Consider the following 18,740-nt stretch of genomic DNA (forward strand, 5'->3'; position numbering starts at 1 on the left):
CATCGAAATAATGAGTCACCCGTTCTATTCAAATGGACACCTTCTGAGATCACTCGAGACTTTCTGAGATGAGATCACTCGAGGGAAGGGTCCGTCGAGTGATTTCCAAAGACGATTTACATCTTATTTATAAATAGAAAACCCACTTACGACTTCTTCTAAAACACCAGGCAAGTGAATTTAGATAACCCTTTTCTATAAGACTCCTATCCTTAACAAACTAACAACATAACTGTAAATGTCACAACGTATATACAAGATATAAACTAATTTATTCTACAGTATGTGGGACCCATCTAAGCATCGTAATAGATCCGAATTAATTTAGGGAGTTGCCGTCCTAGTCGAACTATATATTAGGGCTGCAACTCGGGTCGGGCGGGTCGGGTTTTGGAGAACCCACGATTTCCAAACCCGGCCCTACCCATGATAAATCTCGGATCGGTTCGGATTTTTTCACGTTGACGCAATTTGTTGACGCAATTTTTTAAGGAAAATTCTTGTTTGGCAAGGCAATTCAACTCATAGAAGTAAAATTACACTCACATTACACTTGAATCAAACAATGATGTAATCAAACAATGTTGTAATTACAATCAAACAATGCTAAATCAAACACTTGAATCAACTCAACTCATAGAAGCAGAAATTACACTCACATACAATAACAGTGGGTGCGTGGGTTTTCATTTTAACTTTTAACTAACAATAGAAAAAAATGTACATACTATAACTTATGTAACTCGGGTCGGGTCGGGCCCCTTCAAACCCGGCTCGACCCGAGATTCATACGGGCTTTTGAATGCTCAACCCGGCTCGACCCAAAACCCATGAAACCTGAACCCAACCCAGGCTATTTTTGGGCCGGGTCGATGCGGGTCGGGTAAAACCCGGCTCGAGTTGCAGCCCTACTATATATATATATATATATATGAGAAAACGGTTCCTACACATATGTGTAGATAAGTTATCTACACACTAGCTTAAAATACAGTGGGAGCCACATTATTTGGGTGATCCAAACCATTCATTTTTAAGGCCCTCACATAGATAGGGTGTCCACAAAAAATCAGATCCATAGGATCATCCTAACCATTCGAACTGTGGAGGCAAAAAATAGACTAATTTGTGAAGGTTTAAAGACATCCATTTTACCTCCACAAATCGTAGGGTTGGAATGATCCTATGGATCTGATTTTTTGTAGACACCCTATCTATGTGAGGGCCTTTAAAATGGATGGCTTGGATCACCCAAACAATGTGGGCCCCCACTGTATTTTAAGCTAGTGTGTAGAGAACTCTCTACACATGTGTAGGAACCGTTTTCTCTCTACATATGTGTAGAGAGTTCTCTACACACTAGCTTAAAATACAGTGGGGGTCCACATTGTTTAGGTGATCCAAGCCATCCATTTTAAAGGCCCTCACATAGATAGGGTGTCTACAAAAAATCAGATCCATAGGATCATCCCATCCCTACGATTTGTGGAGGTAAAATGGATGTCTTTAAACCTTCACAAATTAGTCCATTTTTTGCCTCCACAATTCGAATGGTTAGGATGATCCTATGGATTTGATTTTTTGTGGACACCCTATCTATGTGAGGGCCTTAAAAATGAATGGTTTGGATCACCCAAATAATGTGGCCCCCAATGTATTTTAAGCTAGTGTGTAGATAACTTATCTACACATATGTGTAGGAACCGTTTTCTCATATATATATATATATATATATATATATATATATATATATATATATATATATATATATATATATATATATATATAGCAGCAATAGAAAACAGAAGAAAGAAAGAACAGAAGAGAACCCAGAAACGCCTTCAAGATGGTAAAGTTTTTTCCATTTTGTCTCACCTCTATCTCTCTCTCTTTCTCTTTGATTTTGATGGCTGACAGAGAAAAATAGTTTGGTTTTTTTTTATTATTGTAGGTCTGTCTCATGTGTCTGTTACCTCTATTCCTCGTTCCAATCGTCAACGCCTTGCCTTTGCTGATCGATTTTATCCTCGTAAGTCCTTCTGATTTTGATTCTGGGTTTTAATTTCCCCTAAATGTTGAATTCAATTGTGTTTTCATTCCTTTTTTCTTTGCCTTAAATACCTTCTTAGTCCTATAATTTTGCTTCTGACTTGTGTGTATTTTATTTTTCTTTCTTTTAACAATTTGAGAGTTTCTTGTGTTTGGATTCCTCTTCCCTGTTTTGATTATTGAACAGTGCTTCCTTTGAAAAATTTACTTCTGGGTTTCTTTATTTTTTTCCTTTTTTTTTTTCTGAATTTGCATTGTTTGGTTACTTTTATTTTTCCCCCTTCTTCCAGCTAGTATCATATTACTGTATTTATAATTTAGATGCCATTTTTTTTGGCTTCTCTTTTATGATTATGGAACCACATCCCTGTATTTATTTATTTATTATTCTAATGTGAATTTTGATGTGTGGGTTCTCTTTTCTGATTATAGAATATTGAAACCTAGGGTTTGCAAATCAAATCTGGAGGACTTTTAGGAGCAATAATAAGGACTGGTTCAATTGGGGCAGCAAACATATGATTCCAAATAAGTTAAATAAATTATAACAGCTAATCACAACTAGAATAATTATTGAAATCGATAGCCTTTGAGTTTGAACATCAATTGGGAATTGATCTAATTAGCAAAGTGCAAACATTTGCACGATAACTGAAGTTATGCAGGTCTGAAATGTCTAAGATCTGCCACTAAAGTAGACAGCAAATGATAAAGATAGGTGACTGGTTTGGGTTCAAACAAGGGTAAAATTAGTGGGGTTTGATGGGGTATGTGGTGGCTGGGTTCAAGGAAGGATGGTGTTAGAGTTAGGGGATGTTAAAGGGGGCTGGGATGATGGGAAAGAAACAAGCAGAAATGAGAAAAGCAAAGAATGAAGAGGGACTGGTGAGTGAGTGGAGAGAAGAAGAAGAAAAGAAAGGGAAGGGGTGAAAATTAGGGGAAAGAGAGGAGAAGGGGAAAGGAGATGGAGAAGAAGCAAAGAAGGTGAAGAAGATAGGAGGTGGGGATGTAGAGAGAGAGGTGCTGTCCACCATCGCCAGCCTCTGGTTGTGCATTGTCTAACAAGGATGAAAGGAGAGAGGGAGGGAGGGGGGGAAGAGGAGGGAGAAGGGGAAAGGAGATGGAGAATAAGCAGAGGAGGAGAAGAAGATGGGAAGCAGGGGCATGGGAATGGAGGAGAGAACAGGGAAAGAAGGGAGAGGCACCGTTCACTGTCATTTGCCTCTAGTTTTGCGTTGTCTAACAAAGAGGAAAGGAGAAGGAAAGAGAAGGGAGAAGGGGAGCAGTTGCTTGGCTGCTTCTCTTCTTGCGGTTTTTTTCCTCTTTCACAAGTTGGATTGAGGTTGGAAAGGGGGGATTTAAATAGGTTTACATGGTAGAGTTTGAGTATTTAGTGGTGGACCATAGGAGATGGTTATTGATGGGCCATTGGAGTTGCGTAAGACTGTAAGTAGGTAGTGATGTGGACATCCCCCACATCTTAGCCCGATAAGTCATAAAACATACCACATAATGGTTTAACAACTAAAAAAATGCATATGTCAAATAAATTAAGTAGAATAAAACAAAAGCACATCTCGTTCAGCAAACAAGGAGGCGGGGAAGCTTGCTAGAGAAATTGTCTCTAAGGAGTTTGTAGCACTTTATGGTGCACTCCCTCTTTGAGTTTTTTTTTTTTTTTTTAAATGGTTGCAAATTCATTCCAATAAAAAGGAGAAGACCGAGATAGTCAACCCCACAGTATAAAACAAAGATACAAATAGAAGAAGAATAAAATAAAAAGTGATCACGGAGGAAAGAAATCAAACATTTTTAGCCCTGACTTTCCCACTAGCTATCCGCCATGCTATTAGCCGACCTCCTTACATGGTTATAAATGTTAGAATACCTTCCTATTCTATCTTGATGAGGTCCTCTTTGTGTTTTTTCCCCTCTTTGGGTTTTTCTCTCGTTGTTTTCTCTTTATTTATGTATTGTTTTCCTTGTTCAGTATCTTGACCATCTCGGTCTTCTTGTTCTTCAATAAAATTTGGCTATACTCAACTCAACTCAACTCAACTAAGCCTTTGTCCCAAACTAGTTAGGGAAAACAAAAGCACATCAGTTCAATAAACTAGTTGGCCATCATTTTCAAAAAACAAAAACAAAAGCACATCAGTTCGTCCATGTGAGAAGAACTCGACTCCATTGAATAAGGGTCTGAAATGCACGGGTACAGTTCCTCTCGAAGTCGTCACATCTCGGTCTCATCTAACCATGAGTAGTCTGTCAATGGTTTTCTTTGCCAACAAACTAGATACCTCCTCTGAGATCGTATGTGTGTCTTCGTCGTACTGAGATCCATGATCTTCTCTACTAGATCATCTACTGATGAGCTTGACCTAAAGGCTAGTGAATTGATATCGTCGAGCTCTGGCGGGCCTCCTTGATCAATAGGTTGGCAACGTTGAAGTCCTGAGAAGTCATAATATCTTTAGGAAAATCTAATATATAGCCATTTGGGCCTTATTTCTTGAGGATTTTATATGGTCCAAACTTCTTCCTCTTCATCTTGTCATAGGCTTCAATCAGGTAAAACTCGTGTTGAAGTAATGCTATCACTATTTCTCAAACATGAAATGACTGATCTCTTCGATGCTTATTAGCGGCCACCTTGTGCTTGTCATTACATGATCTTATTTTATCTAACACCTCTTATTGTACCTCCCTTATGTGTTGGATGAGGTCGTCGGCCTTGGCACTATGCCCTCTAGGGTAGAGTATTGGGGTATGATCTAAAATGTGGTATATGGTACGATCATAGATGGTCTAAAATGGTGATTTTTTCGGTCAAACGGTTAATGGAATTACTATAGGAAAGAATAAGTCCCATTGATTAGGTCTCTCACCAACTAAACATATGAACAAATTTCCTAACCTGTGATTGATCCCTTCTATTTTTCCAACTGCTTCAGAATGATATGTGCTGCTGAATTGCAGTGAAGTCCTCATTTTCCTCCGTATGGTTATCCAGAAATGACTCAAGAATCTAGTATCCTATCTGACATAGATGATCTAGGGACTCCATGCAGATGTATGACCTCCTTGAACAACACTTGATTTTGATATAAGGATATTTTAGTAATTTCCCATTGCTCGAAGGTATTCCGGTCTCTCTTTACTTGACTTGATGGTATGTTGACCATGTCCCTTGACCCGAGGGTATTCTGGTCTTTTTACCTTACTTAGTGGTACCTTGACCATTTTTCTTGACCCAAGGGTATTTTAGTCTTTTCACCAGACTTTGTGGTATCTTTACCAGTTTCCTTGACCCGAGGGTATTTTGGTCTTTTTACCTGACTTAGTGGTATCTTGACCATTTTCCTTGACCCAAGGGTATTCTGGTCTCTTTTTACCTGATGTGGTATTTTGACCATTTTCCTTGACCCGAGGGTATTCTGGTCTTTTTACCCAATTGTTGATATTTTGACCATTTTCCTTGACCCTGGGGTATTATGGTCTTTTTATCTGATTTGGTGGTATTCCGACCGTTTTTCTTGACCCGAGGGTACTACTGCCTTTTCACCTGATTTGGTGGTATTCCGATCGTTTTTCTTGACCCGATGGTATTACGGTCCTTTCACTTGATTTGGTGGTATTCTGACCTTTTTTCTTAACCCGAGGGTATTACGGTCCTTTCACCTGATTTGGTGGTATTCAGACCATTTTTCTTTACCCGAGGGTATTGCGGTCTTTTTCACCATTTTTTTGAGGGGATATAGCAGGGCCCATGCTATTTGGATGATCGAAACCATTCATTCGTCGCGCCCCGAAATAAGTATGCCGAACAAATCATTTCCATAACATGATCTTAATTATCCGATTTGTGGAGGTTTAGAATGGACGTTATAGTATTCAAATGTCCGTGAATTGGATGGTTAAGATCATTTTTTTTTTCTATTGGATGGCCTTGATGCAGATAGAGTATGCCCAACAAATTCGCTTCATAGGATGATCCAACCCTTGATATTTTTAAACAAGTACTGTACGGGCCATGCATAGGATAATCTGAGCCATGTGTAAGGTGGATCCATCATTTCATCTCATATCTCTAAGAGTATGGACAGCATGTTGAACCTCATGGTCTGAAGTGGGTCCCACTATTTTACACTATTTAGGGCCCACTATTATATGGACAACTTGTTTAGGTCCACCATCCTCACCCCATAAATTTTGCACCCCGAAGAACTTTCCTGCCTTTGAGGTAATAATTTCCAAGACGATTTGGTCTTTGTGGATTAATGTTTGGTCCAAGGACATGTAAGACATGAGTTATAGCTACTCTTTTATACTGAGGAAGTTGGTGGAATAGGAACCACAGAAGAAATCCCATGCCTAAGATTTCCACTCCTTTTTCTTTGTTGCAATTAGTGTAAATCTTATTGCGTATGGGCCCCCTAGTTGTATTCCCCACAGCCGTTAAGAGCTTATCAGAGTTAATGTTCTTTCCCTGTGTAACTTTAACCCTTCCAACTTTGTAGCTTCTGAATTGTCTCGATGTCGCTCTTCAGATAATCCTTTATCTAGGTTGCATTGCCACCCTTATAGAATCCTTGCTTTGAGCCTTTTCATAAACTTACAACTGAGTCAGTATGCCTTACTCCTGATTTTATAGCCTCTATAACTCGAGATTTTAATTAGAAACCTAGCCAGATGTTTGCATATTTTTGCATCTGCACCTTCTACTTCCAGAGCAATAGCACTAAAGTCCTATTGGGCAGATGTTTTAATCCTATTTGAGGGGATCTCTTTAGCACTTGCTACATCTTCACATATATGTTTGCGGAAGTTTAACAAGCATGGGTTTGGGATAGGATAAATAGTGATCAATTTCCTTTTATATCTAAAGAATATAAGGGCCTTGCATCGTACCGGTTATTTTATCAATCATTTTCCTCATTACGGTTTTGCAATTTTATTCGTGTGACCATTCAATCTTCTCTGTGGGTTTCAGAATATTTTGATGCAAACCTGAATATCTTTTTTTTACATCAATTGGCCCATCTATTTATGTCTTTTGGATGGCCAGTTTGTTGCCCTTTTTTTTGGACTATTCTTTGTTGAAGCTTTTCATCATCAGAAGCCGAGGAGTTTAGTATGTATTGGCTATGATTTTTTAGTTCACCGATCATTAGTTTAGACAAAACTTCATATTTTTTCACCCGGCAGTAAGTATTGTCCCTTTGTCATGCCCCTTTGAGGTTGCATCTCATTAAAAAGTCAAAACTTAATGCTAATTTGAGTATCTTACGAATCATCTGGTCTTAAAGCATCTGTTTCTTGATTGGTTCCAAGCCTGACGCCCGTTTGAAAGCTAGAAAACTCCTACAAAAATTTTGAATTAAGCGACAAATGTCAGCCACATTACTTTGCCTGGATGATGGCTTTGTTATTGAATTTTGTTCTTGGTTCCCACATGCTTTGGACAACATATCAGTACCATGGGGCTTAATATAATAAGAGTTGCATCCAACCGATAGACAAATCACACGGTTGATCATTAAATCATGAAATTTGCAGGAACCTTCTTTTATTTCAAAAATATATCGGTTGGTCATGCTTCCACTTCCTGTGTGAAGGGTTTCATAGGAGTGTAGATTTCAGTCCACGCAAGCAATTTTGCGGGAAATTTGAATCGCTAAGGAAGCAATTTTTGCAGGTGAACTTAATTGCACATATGATAGACAGACTTTGTGAGGCTTTTCCCCGATTATTGTGCTGCGTCGGCAGGGGAGTCCTCTGGGCGAACTGCACCGATTCTTCTTTTTCCATGGGTGCCATACCACATCAGGCAGGGGAGTCCTTTGGGGCGAACTGCGCTGATTTTTCCTTTCTATTGGTGCCTACATCGGCAGGGAAATCCTCTGGACTAATTGCGCCTATTTTTCCTTTTCCATCGGTGCCATACCACATCGGCAAGGAAGTCCTCTGGACGAACTGCGCCGATTCTTCTTACCCCTCTCTTTTGCTTGGGAATAAAGTCTTTCTTTTCTCGGGTTTGACTTTTCGCTCTTTCTTAAATCCCTTGCCCCTTTTACCCTTTCTTCCCTAAGGCTTCACAGCCTTCTCTGTCTTAGGCTCTACCAGATGTACATGAGTCTCACCCTCGGCAGAACGACGCTCAGCCTCTAACTCTAGGTGAAAAATAAGGTCATTGAGATTCTTCACACTGGCGTTATCGGTCAATAGGGCTTTAATCAATGCCCAAGAAAGGGGAAGGGATCTCATCACTGCCCGGATTTGTTGCTCGTCATTGAGTACATGACCGGCAGCTATCAGTTGGCGGATCATTAAGGACAACTTCCTAAGATGGTCACAGATGTTCGTACCTTCTTCCATCCTACTGTTTTCTAACTGCATAACCATGACTCTAAGCTTATTGGCTGTCACTATTGCATATCTAGTCTTAAGTGCATCCCACATGCCCTTGGCAGTATCATGGATCTCAAAGGCGGTGATAAGGTCATCATGCATGACACTAAGTAACATGTACCTAGCGGTTGTGTCGTCCTCACGCCATTTCTCATATGTGGCATCAACCACTGGCTCACCCTTGTTTGACACGGGTTGAATCATAGTCCAACTCAAAGTATAGGAGACCTTTTGTTCATGCAAAACGTAGGTCATCTTACATCTCCACATATCATAGTTTGTACCGTCAAGTTTTTCTCCCTTGTTGAGTTCATAAATCACACCCTTCGAAGCCATTCTATACCACTAGACAAAAGCAAAGAATTTCGTACATAAATTTTATGTGGTAGCTCGATGGTTATAATTACACAATCAGGATCTATCGTATACACCATCAAAGAGTATTTTTTCAAATCAAGTATCATAGTGTTGAACCAAAATTAACCCAAACTTGCAAAGTGAGGAGAAAAAATCAAATTCAACATCTATAATAAAATGATGAAAAATAAACCTCGATGTTATACAATAATTAGGGCATCTAGAATTAGTGCCGCTCAATTCAATTCTCAATAAACCATACAAAATATGGAAAGAAACACAAATCAATTTCTATAGTTTTGAAAGTCTCACATAAGACAATATAGGGGTGTTCTTATCAATAGTAGAAGACCATTTTTGCTTCAACAGGAGCCGCTATCAAAACTGATATAAATGGTTTCATTCTTAGCTACTTGATAAAGTCCATTAGTAACTCTTCAATTTATGAAAAGCCCCATATAAGACAAAATATTAGGATTACATTTATAAGAACAGCTCTCCTAAAAGGGGATATGATATAAGCACAACCATGTTTTGATATTTGCACTAACAGTACTTGTCTCTTATAATTTAAAGGGCTGTCAAAGGTTATTGCAGTTCTTAAAATTTTTCACAAGGCCCTTTAAAAAGTAAAGACAATTTTGACCGTGTAACTATTAAATCATGGTTGTGATAATATCACTTCCCTAAATCAAATAATAGGTAAAGCTTTCATATTCAAAACAAAAAGAAAAGGGTGCCATTATCAAAAAGTCCATAGGGATCATTTTGAGTAAATAAGTGTTTTGAAATAACACTATTGAAGATTTGATAATTGCACCCATACTAGAGTTGTGGATAACACAACCATCGACTGCTTTTGTTTTGAAACGGGGTGGCTATACCATTAAGTAGGATTGAGATTTTTCAAGTAAAGAAAAATACTTTCTCATATTACCACGCGTCCCCATGCCTTCTCTCCAAAACAGGAACATGCACAGTCTTAGAAGCAGGAACCTTCTTTCGGGGTGCCGCTCCCACCTCAGAACCTCGATTCGGCGCTCCTTAGGAAGGAGCTTCCAGGGAGCGCGACCTGAGAGAGACGGGAACCGTTCTAATGACACCCCAGCCTACTTCTATTACTCTATAAGTCCCACCATCACCAACTTCCTTACATCAAACTCTAACTCTTCAAAGTACTTTATTGGAGCAAGCACAAAGGCTTGTGCATCTTCAGAATGCACGATGAACGAGTGCACACAAATGAAGATGGTTAGAAATTAGCTTTTAGATGTATTTACATTTTGAAAGATACATATGAAAATGGTTAGAAAATATTATTTTTTGATGTACTTGAATTTTTAAAGATATATTAAGAAAATATTACATACACGCTCCCATGGCGCTCCCAAACTTAGACTCTTCTAGACCCCACGCTTCCCCGCCCCCGCTCCCGCCTCCGCCCCCGCTCCCGCACCCGCTTCGTGCTTCTAAGTGCACAGTACACAGCCCTTTCAAATAGCTAGTGTGATGGGTGCCTTTATTTATAAATGGCAAAGTATTTTTAAACATTATCTTTGTAAAGTTTTTTTTCACAAAGTCACCCTTTTCTATTGAATTGGCTTTAAAAATAGGGTGGAAATATAAAACTAGTGGGTGTAGTTTTTTTTGCGTGAAACTTATCACCAAGTCATCATCAGCAACCGTGTGTAACACGGTGTTTGTTAATTTGTAAGTTGGTATTCAACGGGAAATGATATATTTACCCCCAGCCCAATTCCTTTTTAGCTTGGGATTGTTTCAAAGTAACCGATTGCCACGTACACGGCAGCTGGCAAGAAAAGAGTCGCATTTATCATATCCCGTAAATATGAAAAATAGGGATTTCAACTTTATCAAAAACTTTTAAACAATGAAACGGTTTTGGGATGGGTGGCATTACCAAAAGATGGATATGCTGTTTTATTAAAACACGTATTCTATTCACCTTCGTCTTCAACCTCCCGACGGAAACGGAGATGATAAACTTGATTCCAGAATCCATCCCCGCAAAAATAGCTAGCGGGCCCTTCGTCCACACGGCACCCTCGACTAGAGGATTTCGCCGAAACGATAGCCACCAACGCAAGGCTACAGGAAGAAGACTCCGCCATCTTTGAAAATTAGGAAAAGCCTTCTTGGCTGGTTCTTAGCCATTGCGTGGCCCGCAAGAGGGATTGACGAACGAGGAATGGTCGAACCAGCAGCGACCAAGGAGATCCCCAGCCGACAAATCTCCGACATTAGCCAAAGAGTTCCAGTCGGAAAAACCCCTTTTTACACTGGTCATTTCCGTCATATTGTATTCTTTTAATAAGATTCCAGCAATCCAACCAAGCTGTTGAAAGCAAAAAAAATTAACGTACCGAATCTGACGAAGGATCACCGATTGAAGCGTGGTTATCGATTAAAACCATGATTTGGGAACTACGCGTCAACTACAGTTCTGATACCACTGAACGCTGTGGAAGCTCTAATTTCAAAAATAAATAAATAAATTTGCCCGTTGTAACGTTGAGCCGGACACGTAATCATGCCAAAGCCGCAATCAAAACCACAATTTGACGGGATGGAAGATGATCGGAAAACCCTGAGGGGGTTTGTACGTACACTACGAGGGAGTTTGTAACTATACACCCGTTAGACCTCAGTCCGAAGAAGATGGACGGGAGAGATCGAGGGTGGATAGAAAAGGTGCTAGAGGGAGAAGAAGAGGGAGGAGAGAATGTTACGTGTTTGTAGAGAATGAGCCATAAGCTCACTTATATAGAGAAAGGAAATTTGGTAATTCCCAAATTACCCCCAAAATCTCTACACTCTCAAGAGCAAACAAAAAGCCCTCCTTCGACTTTATTACAGCCATGCCATTAATGATCTTAAATACCAAAATGCCCTCAAGGCATAATAATAACTACTAACCTACCTAATCCAAAAGGCAGTCAGATCAATGGCACAAAACTAACCCTTTAGCAATCCTAACCGTCCACACCTGATCTCAAATACTGAAACCTAACAGGTGAGACCTCAGGGATCATTCATCTCCTCAACGAGAGCACCGTACCAAATATCCATCTAACCAGAACGGCAACATCACAATCCCATCTAGCCTGCCCTAGACCCACACGATATACACTGAGATGAACTGATGTAATCCCAAAGAGCCCCCATCCACCTCAGCATGCACTTGTTCATTTGTTAAGCAAACGGACAAGAGCCGTGGGTTACTGTACATCTGTTAGATCTCAGTCCGAAGTTTGTATGGGTCTGCTCAAACATTAAAAGCTGAGAATAGTTCTGTGACTCAATATTATTATTTTAATAATAATTAAAAACCATTGAACTAGTTATTTAATAACTTACAAAAAAAAATTAAGACCTTTTTAAATCTAATCTTGGCGGGACTTCAGAGATAGCCGTATTTGTTTTTCAGGAGTCTATTGGTGAGTTATAGACTTGAAAAATTGTTCGAACCAACCATTAGAGAAATTGAGCCATTATAAGTATATTTAATGGTGGGTCCAATCATAATAAAGGCATTATTTATTGTGATTTTTCTATTGTTAAAAATTTTGCTCAATATTGATTAATTCTAACTCAATTTGAGGTAATTGGAGGTTCTTAGAGACATTCTAGTTTCCTGCTAATTAGATTAGAATTAATTATCATTGAGCTTTCAGAATCATGTGGGGCCTATCTCTACTGTGACTATATTGCAATCAATTTCTACTAGCTAACACAAGACCCATACTCATCTCTGATACACAAGACCCATACTCAGGATTATTATGAGATCTAACGGTTCTGTAGGTATAAGTTGGTTCAAATCACCGGCTTATACAATAGATATGTATAGATATGTTTCCTACTCTAACGTTGTATCGGACACGTAATCACGCCAAAGCCGCAATCGAAATCACAATTTGACGGGATGGAAGATGATCGGAAAACCCTGAGGGGGTTTGTACGTACACTACGAGGGAGTTTGTAACTATACACCCGTTAGACCTCAGTCCGAAGAAGATGGACAGGAGAGATCGAGGGTGGATAGAAAAGGTGCTAGAGGGAGAAGAAGAGGGAGGAGAGAATGTTACGTGTTTGTAGAGAATGAGCCATAAGCTCACTTATATAGAGAAAGGAAATTTGGTAATTCCCAAATTACCCCCAAAATCTCTACACTCTCAGGAGCAAACAAAAAGCCCTCCTTCGACTTTATTACAGCCGTGCCATTAATGATCTTAAATACCAAAATGCCCTCAAGGCATAATAATAACTACTAACCTACCTAATCCAAAAGGCAGTCAGATCAATGGCACAAAACTAACCCTTTAGCAATCCTAACCATCCACACCTGATCTCAAATACTGAAACCTAACAGGTGAGACCTCAGGGATCATTCATCTCCTCAACGAGAGCACCGTACCAAATATCCATCTAACCAAAACGGCAACATCACAATCCCATCTAAGCCTGTCTTAGACCCACACAATATACACCGAGATGAACTGCTCTAATCCCAAAGAGTCCCCATCCACCTCAACATGCACTTGTTCATTTGTTAAGCAAATAGACAAGAGCCGTGGGTAACTCACCCGTTAGATCTTAGTCCGAAGTTTGTATGGGTGTTCGAACATTAAAACTTGAGAATAGTTCTGTGACCCAATATTATTATTCTTTGAGGAGCTTTCCTTCCTAACCATATTCTTCAAAAGAATAAATATCTTAATAGTAAGACACGGAAATTCTAATGTGGAGATTTGAATCCCCTGACGGGCGACCTCTCCATGACCGCTTCACTCTCTATTTTTTTGGTGAGGAATCGAAAGTTTCACTCCCCTTAGCACTCCTAATGGAACACTCGCCTTTTTGGTGAGGAAAGGGTACCTCGGAATTTGCATTTTGATGGAGAACATAAACAACCCGTGGAATAAGTAATTCATAATCCTAGAGTTGCCACCTAGAAAATTTTAGGGTTCTAGGGTCCTTAGGGTCCTTGGAGAGTGATCACGGTTGTTTGCAAACCTCAGATCATGTAAGTGATCTCGTTACGAGGTTGGAAGGGATTAGTTACACAGCCAAGCTCAGTCTCTACTTGAAATCTCTCCATTTTCTTTTTACCTAGGATTGATTATCATTCATATCTTTCCTTTCCTTTTGGTTTATTTAAATGTACGGCAGATCATAATTCATAACAAGAGAAGTTATTAACAAGAATAAAACTGAAGTGGGAAAATATGAAAGGATTTCAGAACAACAGAAAACAGGACAGCACACCAACTCTTTCTTAGTTTTGTCCGATCGGATGGGGGCCATGTCCGATCGGTCCATCCATCCGGTTGGAGAAGACTTGGTAGCTATGGAAAGTCTGACAATGTGCTATCTTTTTAGATTTTCGCGAAACTCAAGAGGGTTTTCTTTCTCGAATTTTAGGGAAAACATCTGGAAACTCTTTTCACATTAACCAGAGAGCTAATGCTAAATAGAAGATGTATTTAGATTCCTATGCGTTACTAAGGAGAATCAAACGAAAATGAAGAATAAGGTGAAGATAGAGGAATGAGAATTTTAAACTTCCATGAACTATCTTGCTCTTTTTGGAAGGAGAAGTCGTAGTTCTAGCCTTCTAGGAAGATGGGAGTAAGGAACGGAGTCTCGGGTGCAGGATCTTATTATCTCCAATCAATTTGGTATGGATTGGAAATCTGATTCAGAATTCTTTGGAATGGACGGGAAATCTGATTCAGAATTCTTTGGAATGGACTGGAAATCTGATTCAGAATTCTGAACTTGTGGTCTTAGTTTCCAAGTTCAAAATTCATTTCAATCAGGGGAGATGTAAGATCCTAATATGGATTCCAACGATTGAGTTTCTGTTGAATCAAGCAGTCTATATCGCTTTTTGATTTACACCTCCAAGGGATTAATCACTGGATTCGACATAAACTAAAATTTGGCAACTAATATTCCTATTCCTGCCTAGGATAAGAATTGAAATAAACAAGGGAAATGATTGAAAGAATTAGTTGAATGAGAGGAAGGATTAGTTTTGAGACTTCTATGCTGTCGTAGGTTACAGCCTCCATTAATGGCGTCCTATGCTTGAGAAAGAGAAATTACGGGCAAATGTGGGCTTTATAATTGGGGATTTCCAGCTGCCATCTTCTCACTCTCTCCCTCTCTCCCTCTCTCTCAAGCTCTAATCTCATGGATTTCCAGCTGTAATGCACGTCTTCTAGGCTTCCATCTTGCTCTCTTGATTTGCAGCACCTTTATCTTCTTCTATTGGTTTTCTTTTTCCCCGAACAAAATGCGTTTTTTTTTTTTTGCCTTATCTGTTCTTTTTGCCACGTCATTTCCGAGGGCTTCCGACCCACGGAGCATGTGCTTCAATTTCGGTCTGTGTTTTGGTGGGGATGGAAATGGAAACATTTTGGTTGTTTCATGTTGCTTTTAGTAGACATTTAAAATTATGTATTCATCTCAGTCTGTAAAAGCATGTGTAATTGGTTCCTCTTCCCATAATATTCTCTGTATCATTAAAAAAATATAAAATAAATAAGCCCTCCAACCAGACAACAGTATCTACCAGCATCTTCAAATATTTCTCCACTTTCCTTCAAAAATTTGATATTAGGATCCGTAGGAGCATCAATAGGCTTAGCCCCTAACATACTAGCTTCTGAAAATAATAAGTAACACGCTTCCCTAGTGACAAATTGATTCCATGTTTTGATCTGACTACTTCAATTCTAAGAAAGCATCTCACTATCCAAGTACATGATTTGAACATATTCTTGCAAATCTCTTCAATGCCGCGATGCCCTACTAATCATTGCCAAATGACAATATCATCAAAATCTAATGCTAGAATAACAATTTTACTTTAGCGTTTACAAAAAAATATGGAATGATCTACATGACATAGATGAAATCCATACATAGTAATAGTCAAACTAAGCTTATGAAACCAATCATGAGCAGAGGGGTTGAAGCAAAAAAATGATAAAGAGAAGTTCTAGGTATTGACGTGAACATGGCATGATACAGACAGTATCAGCCCCATATTAGCCGTGTTAGCTTCATGTTGGGTGTATTCTCATATCGGTTGCATAAGCCGATGTACCTTACAATTTTTCGTGACCCCCAATATGGGGGATACATATCATATCGGATCCCACTGATACAGATACACATCAGTGTCATTTTTCTATTTTGAAAGGGATTTCGCTCGATTTAAGGTTGTATGAGCTAAATAAGCGTAGATTTACTAGATTCAACAATGAAAAATGAGATTTGAAGTGTGAATCGATGGATCAAAGTAGCCATTGGAATTTTTAGAGCTTTTGTAACTGTGTACAAGGGGCTGTAGCGGTTTAGAATGGAGAGGTTTTCCTTTCTGTTTGCATAGAGAAGAAGAGTTTGGAGATGAGAAAATAAAAAGTGGAAAAAACAAGTTACTCAGTAGAGATTTTAATTTTTTTTACCATTCTTATCCTGCATGTAGGCCTTTGGATGCTCCAGTGAGAAGAGGCGACTCGTGCCAAGTTGATGGAGTAAAAAGAGATAGGGGCAGACCGAAAACAACTTGGGTAGAAACAGTGAGGAAAGACTTGATAGCTAGGAACATAACAGAGAACATGACCTTGGATAGGAGAGAATGGAAGAAAATGATCCATGTAGATGAACCCAACTAGTGTCAGGATTAGACTTAGTCATTTTGAGCCGGGTAGATTCTTTCACCTTCATCATGAAATTTTCTAAAGGATTCATTAGCTGACCCCAACTGGTTTGGGACAAAGGCTTAGTTGAGTTGCGATGAGTTTTCTTATCCTGCATGTAAGGTTGCATACATTGTGACTTGGTGGTCACGGGTTCGAGTCACGGAAACTGCCTCTCTGCAAAGCAGGCGTAAGGTTGCGTACATCTAACCCTCCCCAGACCCCGCAATGGCGGGAGCCTCGTGCACTGGGCCGCCCTTTTTTTATTCTTATCCTGTATGTATTATTTTTCATTTACTTTGTTTCATTTATCTCTTTGCGATCGATCTTCTTTATGCTGTTTTCTCTCAATGTTTATCGGTGTTTTTGTCTAGGAGTGGTTTTTGTTGGTTCAAACTCAATGCATGATCATTTTTCTGCAGCTATTCAGTTCTTGCATTCTTTGTAGAATGGGCTTTGGTTCTCCTATGCTCATGTAGAACCATGATAATCACCATATAATATCCTTTTTGCGTGTCTTCCTCTCTTTCCCCTTTGTTTTCTTCGGCATGAATTTGTTTTGTTGGGATCATCTTTGCCTCTCAAGATATGATCCATTTCAGTGTTATGCATCTATTTCTGATTTTTTAATCACTTTCAGTTCTGAAATTGTTGTTTTGTGGAGCACAATCTTTCTTGCACTGTTTTTCCATGGATTTTTTTTTTTTTTTGACCATATAATTTTTTTCTCTCTCTTGCAGAGCAAGGTGTACCTGCTTTTTGGTTGGGAATACAGGAAGCCAGAAAGGGTTCCACCAGCTTGTCCATTCAAGCCTGCAGGGAAAAAGGAGGTTCAAGTAAGAATTTTCCCTGCATTCATTGCTGTCATAAACTAATCGTATTCAAAGCTCTTTTTTCCTTTGAATTGTCCAGTTTCATGATGCTAGATACTCATTTCTTACCAAATAAATATTTTGAAAATATGCTTATGGGTTTTGTTAAGTAATGTTGATTAACTGTTTAGCAATATTTGCTGGAGAAACATATTTGCCAATTAATATACTGGGTTTGGCATAGATTTCCAACTAATGTTGAGTCCAATAGCTAACTCAACAAATTCATAATTGCTGGAAGCTTTCCTAACCTGTGGAGCTAAGTTGGAAAATAGAAACAAAAGATGATATGATCTAACAGAGTAAAAATCACTGATTAAATATATTATATGATAATTTCAAATGCATAAATAAAAGGATGTCCAGAGTATTGATACTGATAGAGAATGCAGGAGGTTAATGGAATCAAGTTACTTAGTAGAAACTGATTTTTTCCCCTTCAATTACCATATTGACTTTACGGTTGGAATTATAATAAGTTTGGCCTGATTAAAGGGTTTTACTACAGAAATAATAGACACTAACTTCTGAACCACATGTGGAATCCACTTTCCTTTGTTTTCCAATAGTTAAATGGGTTTAAAGTTATTGAAACAGCCTCTCTGCAAAGCAGGGGTAAGGCTGCGTACATCTAGCCCTCCCCAGACCCCGCAATGGCGGGAGCCTCGTGCACTGGGCTGTCCTTTTTTTTTTTTGTTCCTTTAATCTCAATTAGTATAGTAACTTGAGGGAACAAATTTAAAGATGTTCCTAGGGGTGCAAACTCAGGTCAATTTTTCGGAATTCGGATGAGCTTTTACCATAAAATCGGGTCAACCCGGGTTGATTCCAATTCTTTTTTTAGCTACCCAACCCGATCCAAATTGCACCCTTTCTTTTTAAAAGTTGTTTAACTCCTTGTTTTCATGTCAAAGACCTGTATTAGAAATGCAATCTTGTTTTCTCATATGGAAAATGCTGCTCTACTTAGCAGGGGAACATGCACCTAAATTTTATCTTCCATTGGTTTACTGTTGATGGGTTGATCTGCAGGTGGGTCTTGACAAGAAGGAAAATCTGCAGGTAGGGGAAGCAGTGAGTGAGCCAGGGCAGGTTCCGCAAATGGTAGATGTTAAAGACAGTAAGAATGACTAAGATTTGAGTAATTTACTGTTGACAAGTTACAAAGTTTGATATGTAGTAAGATACTTAGATTGTTTCGTTTGGTATGGTTTACATATGTGAGACACGTAGTCGAAGTTTACATACAATTGCAGAATAATTTGGCAATGCAAATTGTGAAGATTTGTGGAAACACTTGCATAACAATGCATTTGCC

At 39.0% G+C, this 18,740-nt stretch overlaps 1 protein-coding gene across 1 annotated transcript; it reads left to right on the plus strand.

Annotated features, from left to right (window-relative positions):
- The first annotated feature begins 1,786 nt into the window (after nucleotides 1-1,786).
- LOC143854598 (uncharacterized) lies at nucleotides 1,787-18,716 on the plus strand. Its single transcript, XM_077364640.1, has 4 exons — nucleotides 1,787-1,849; nucleotides 1,952-2,029; nucleotides 17,291-17,386; nucleotides 18,455-18,716. Exons 1-4 carry the CDS (start codon nucleotides 1,847-1,849, stop codon nucleotides 18,554-18,556), a joined length of 279 nt encoding a protein of 92 aa, XP_077220755.1. The 5' UTR covers nucleotides 1,787-1,846; the 3' UTR covers nucleotides 18,557-18,716.
- The last annotated feature ends 24 nt before the right edge of the window (nucleotides 18,717-18,740 follow it).

The sequence above is a fragment of the Tasmannia lanceolata genome, unplaced genomic scaffold (assembly GCF_043159265.1).
Source record: "Tasmannia lanceolata isolate RefF3 unplaced genomic scaffold, GAP_Taslan_0.1 ptg000020l, whole genome shotgun sequence".
Lineage (NCBI taxonomy): Eukaryota > Viridiplantae > Streptophyta > Magnoliopsida > Canellales > Winteraceae > Tasmannia > Tasmannia lanceolata.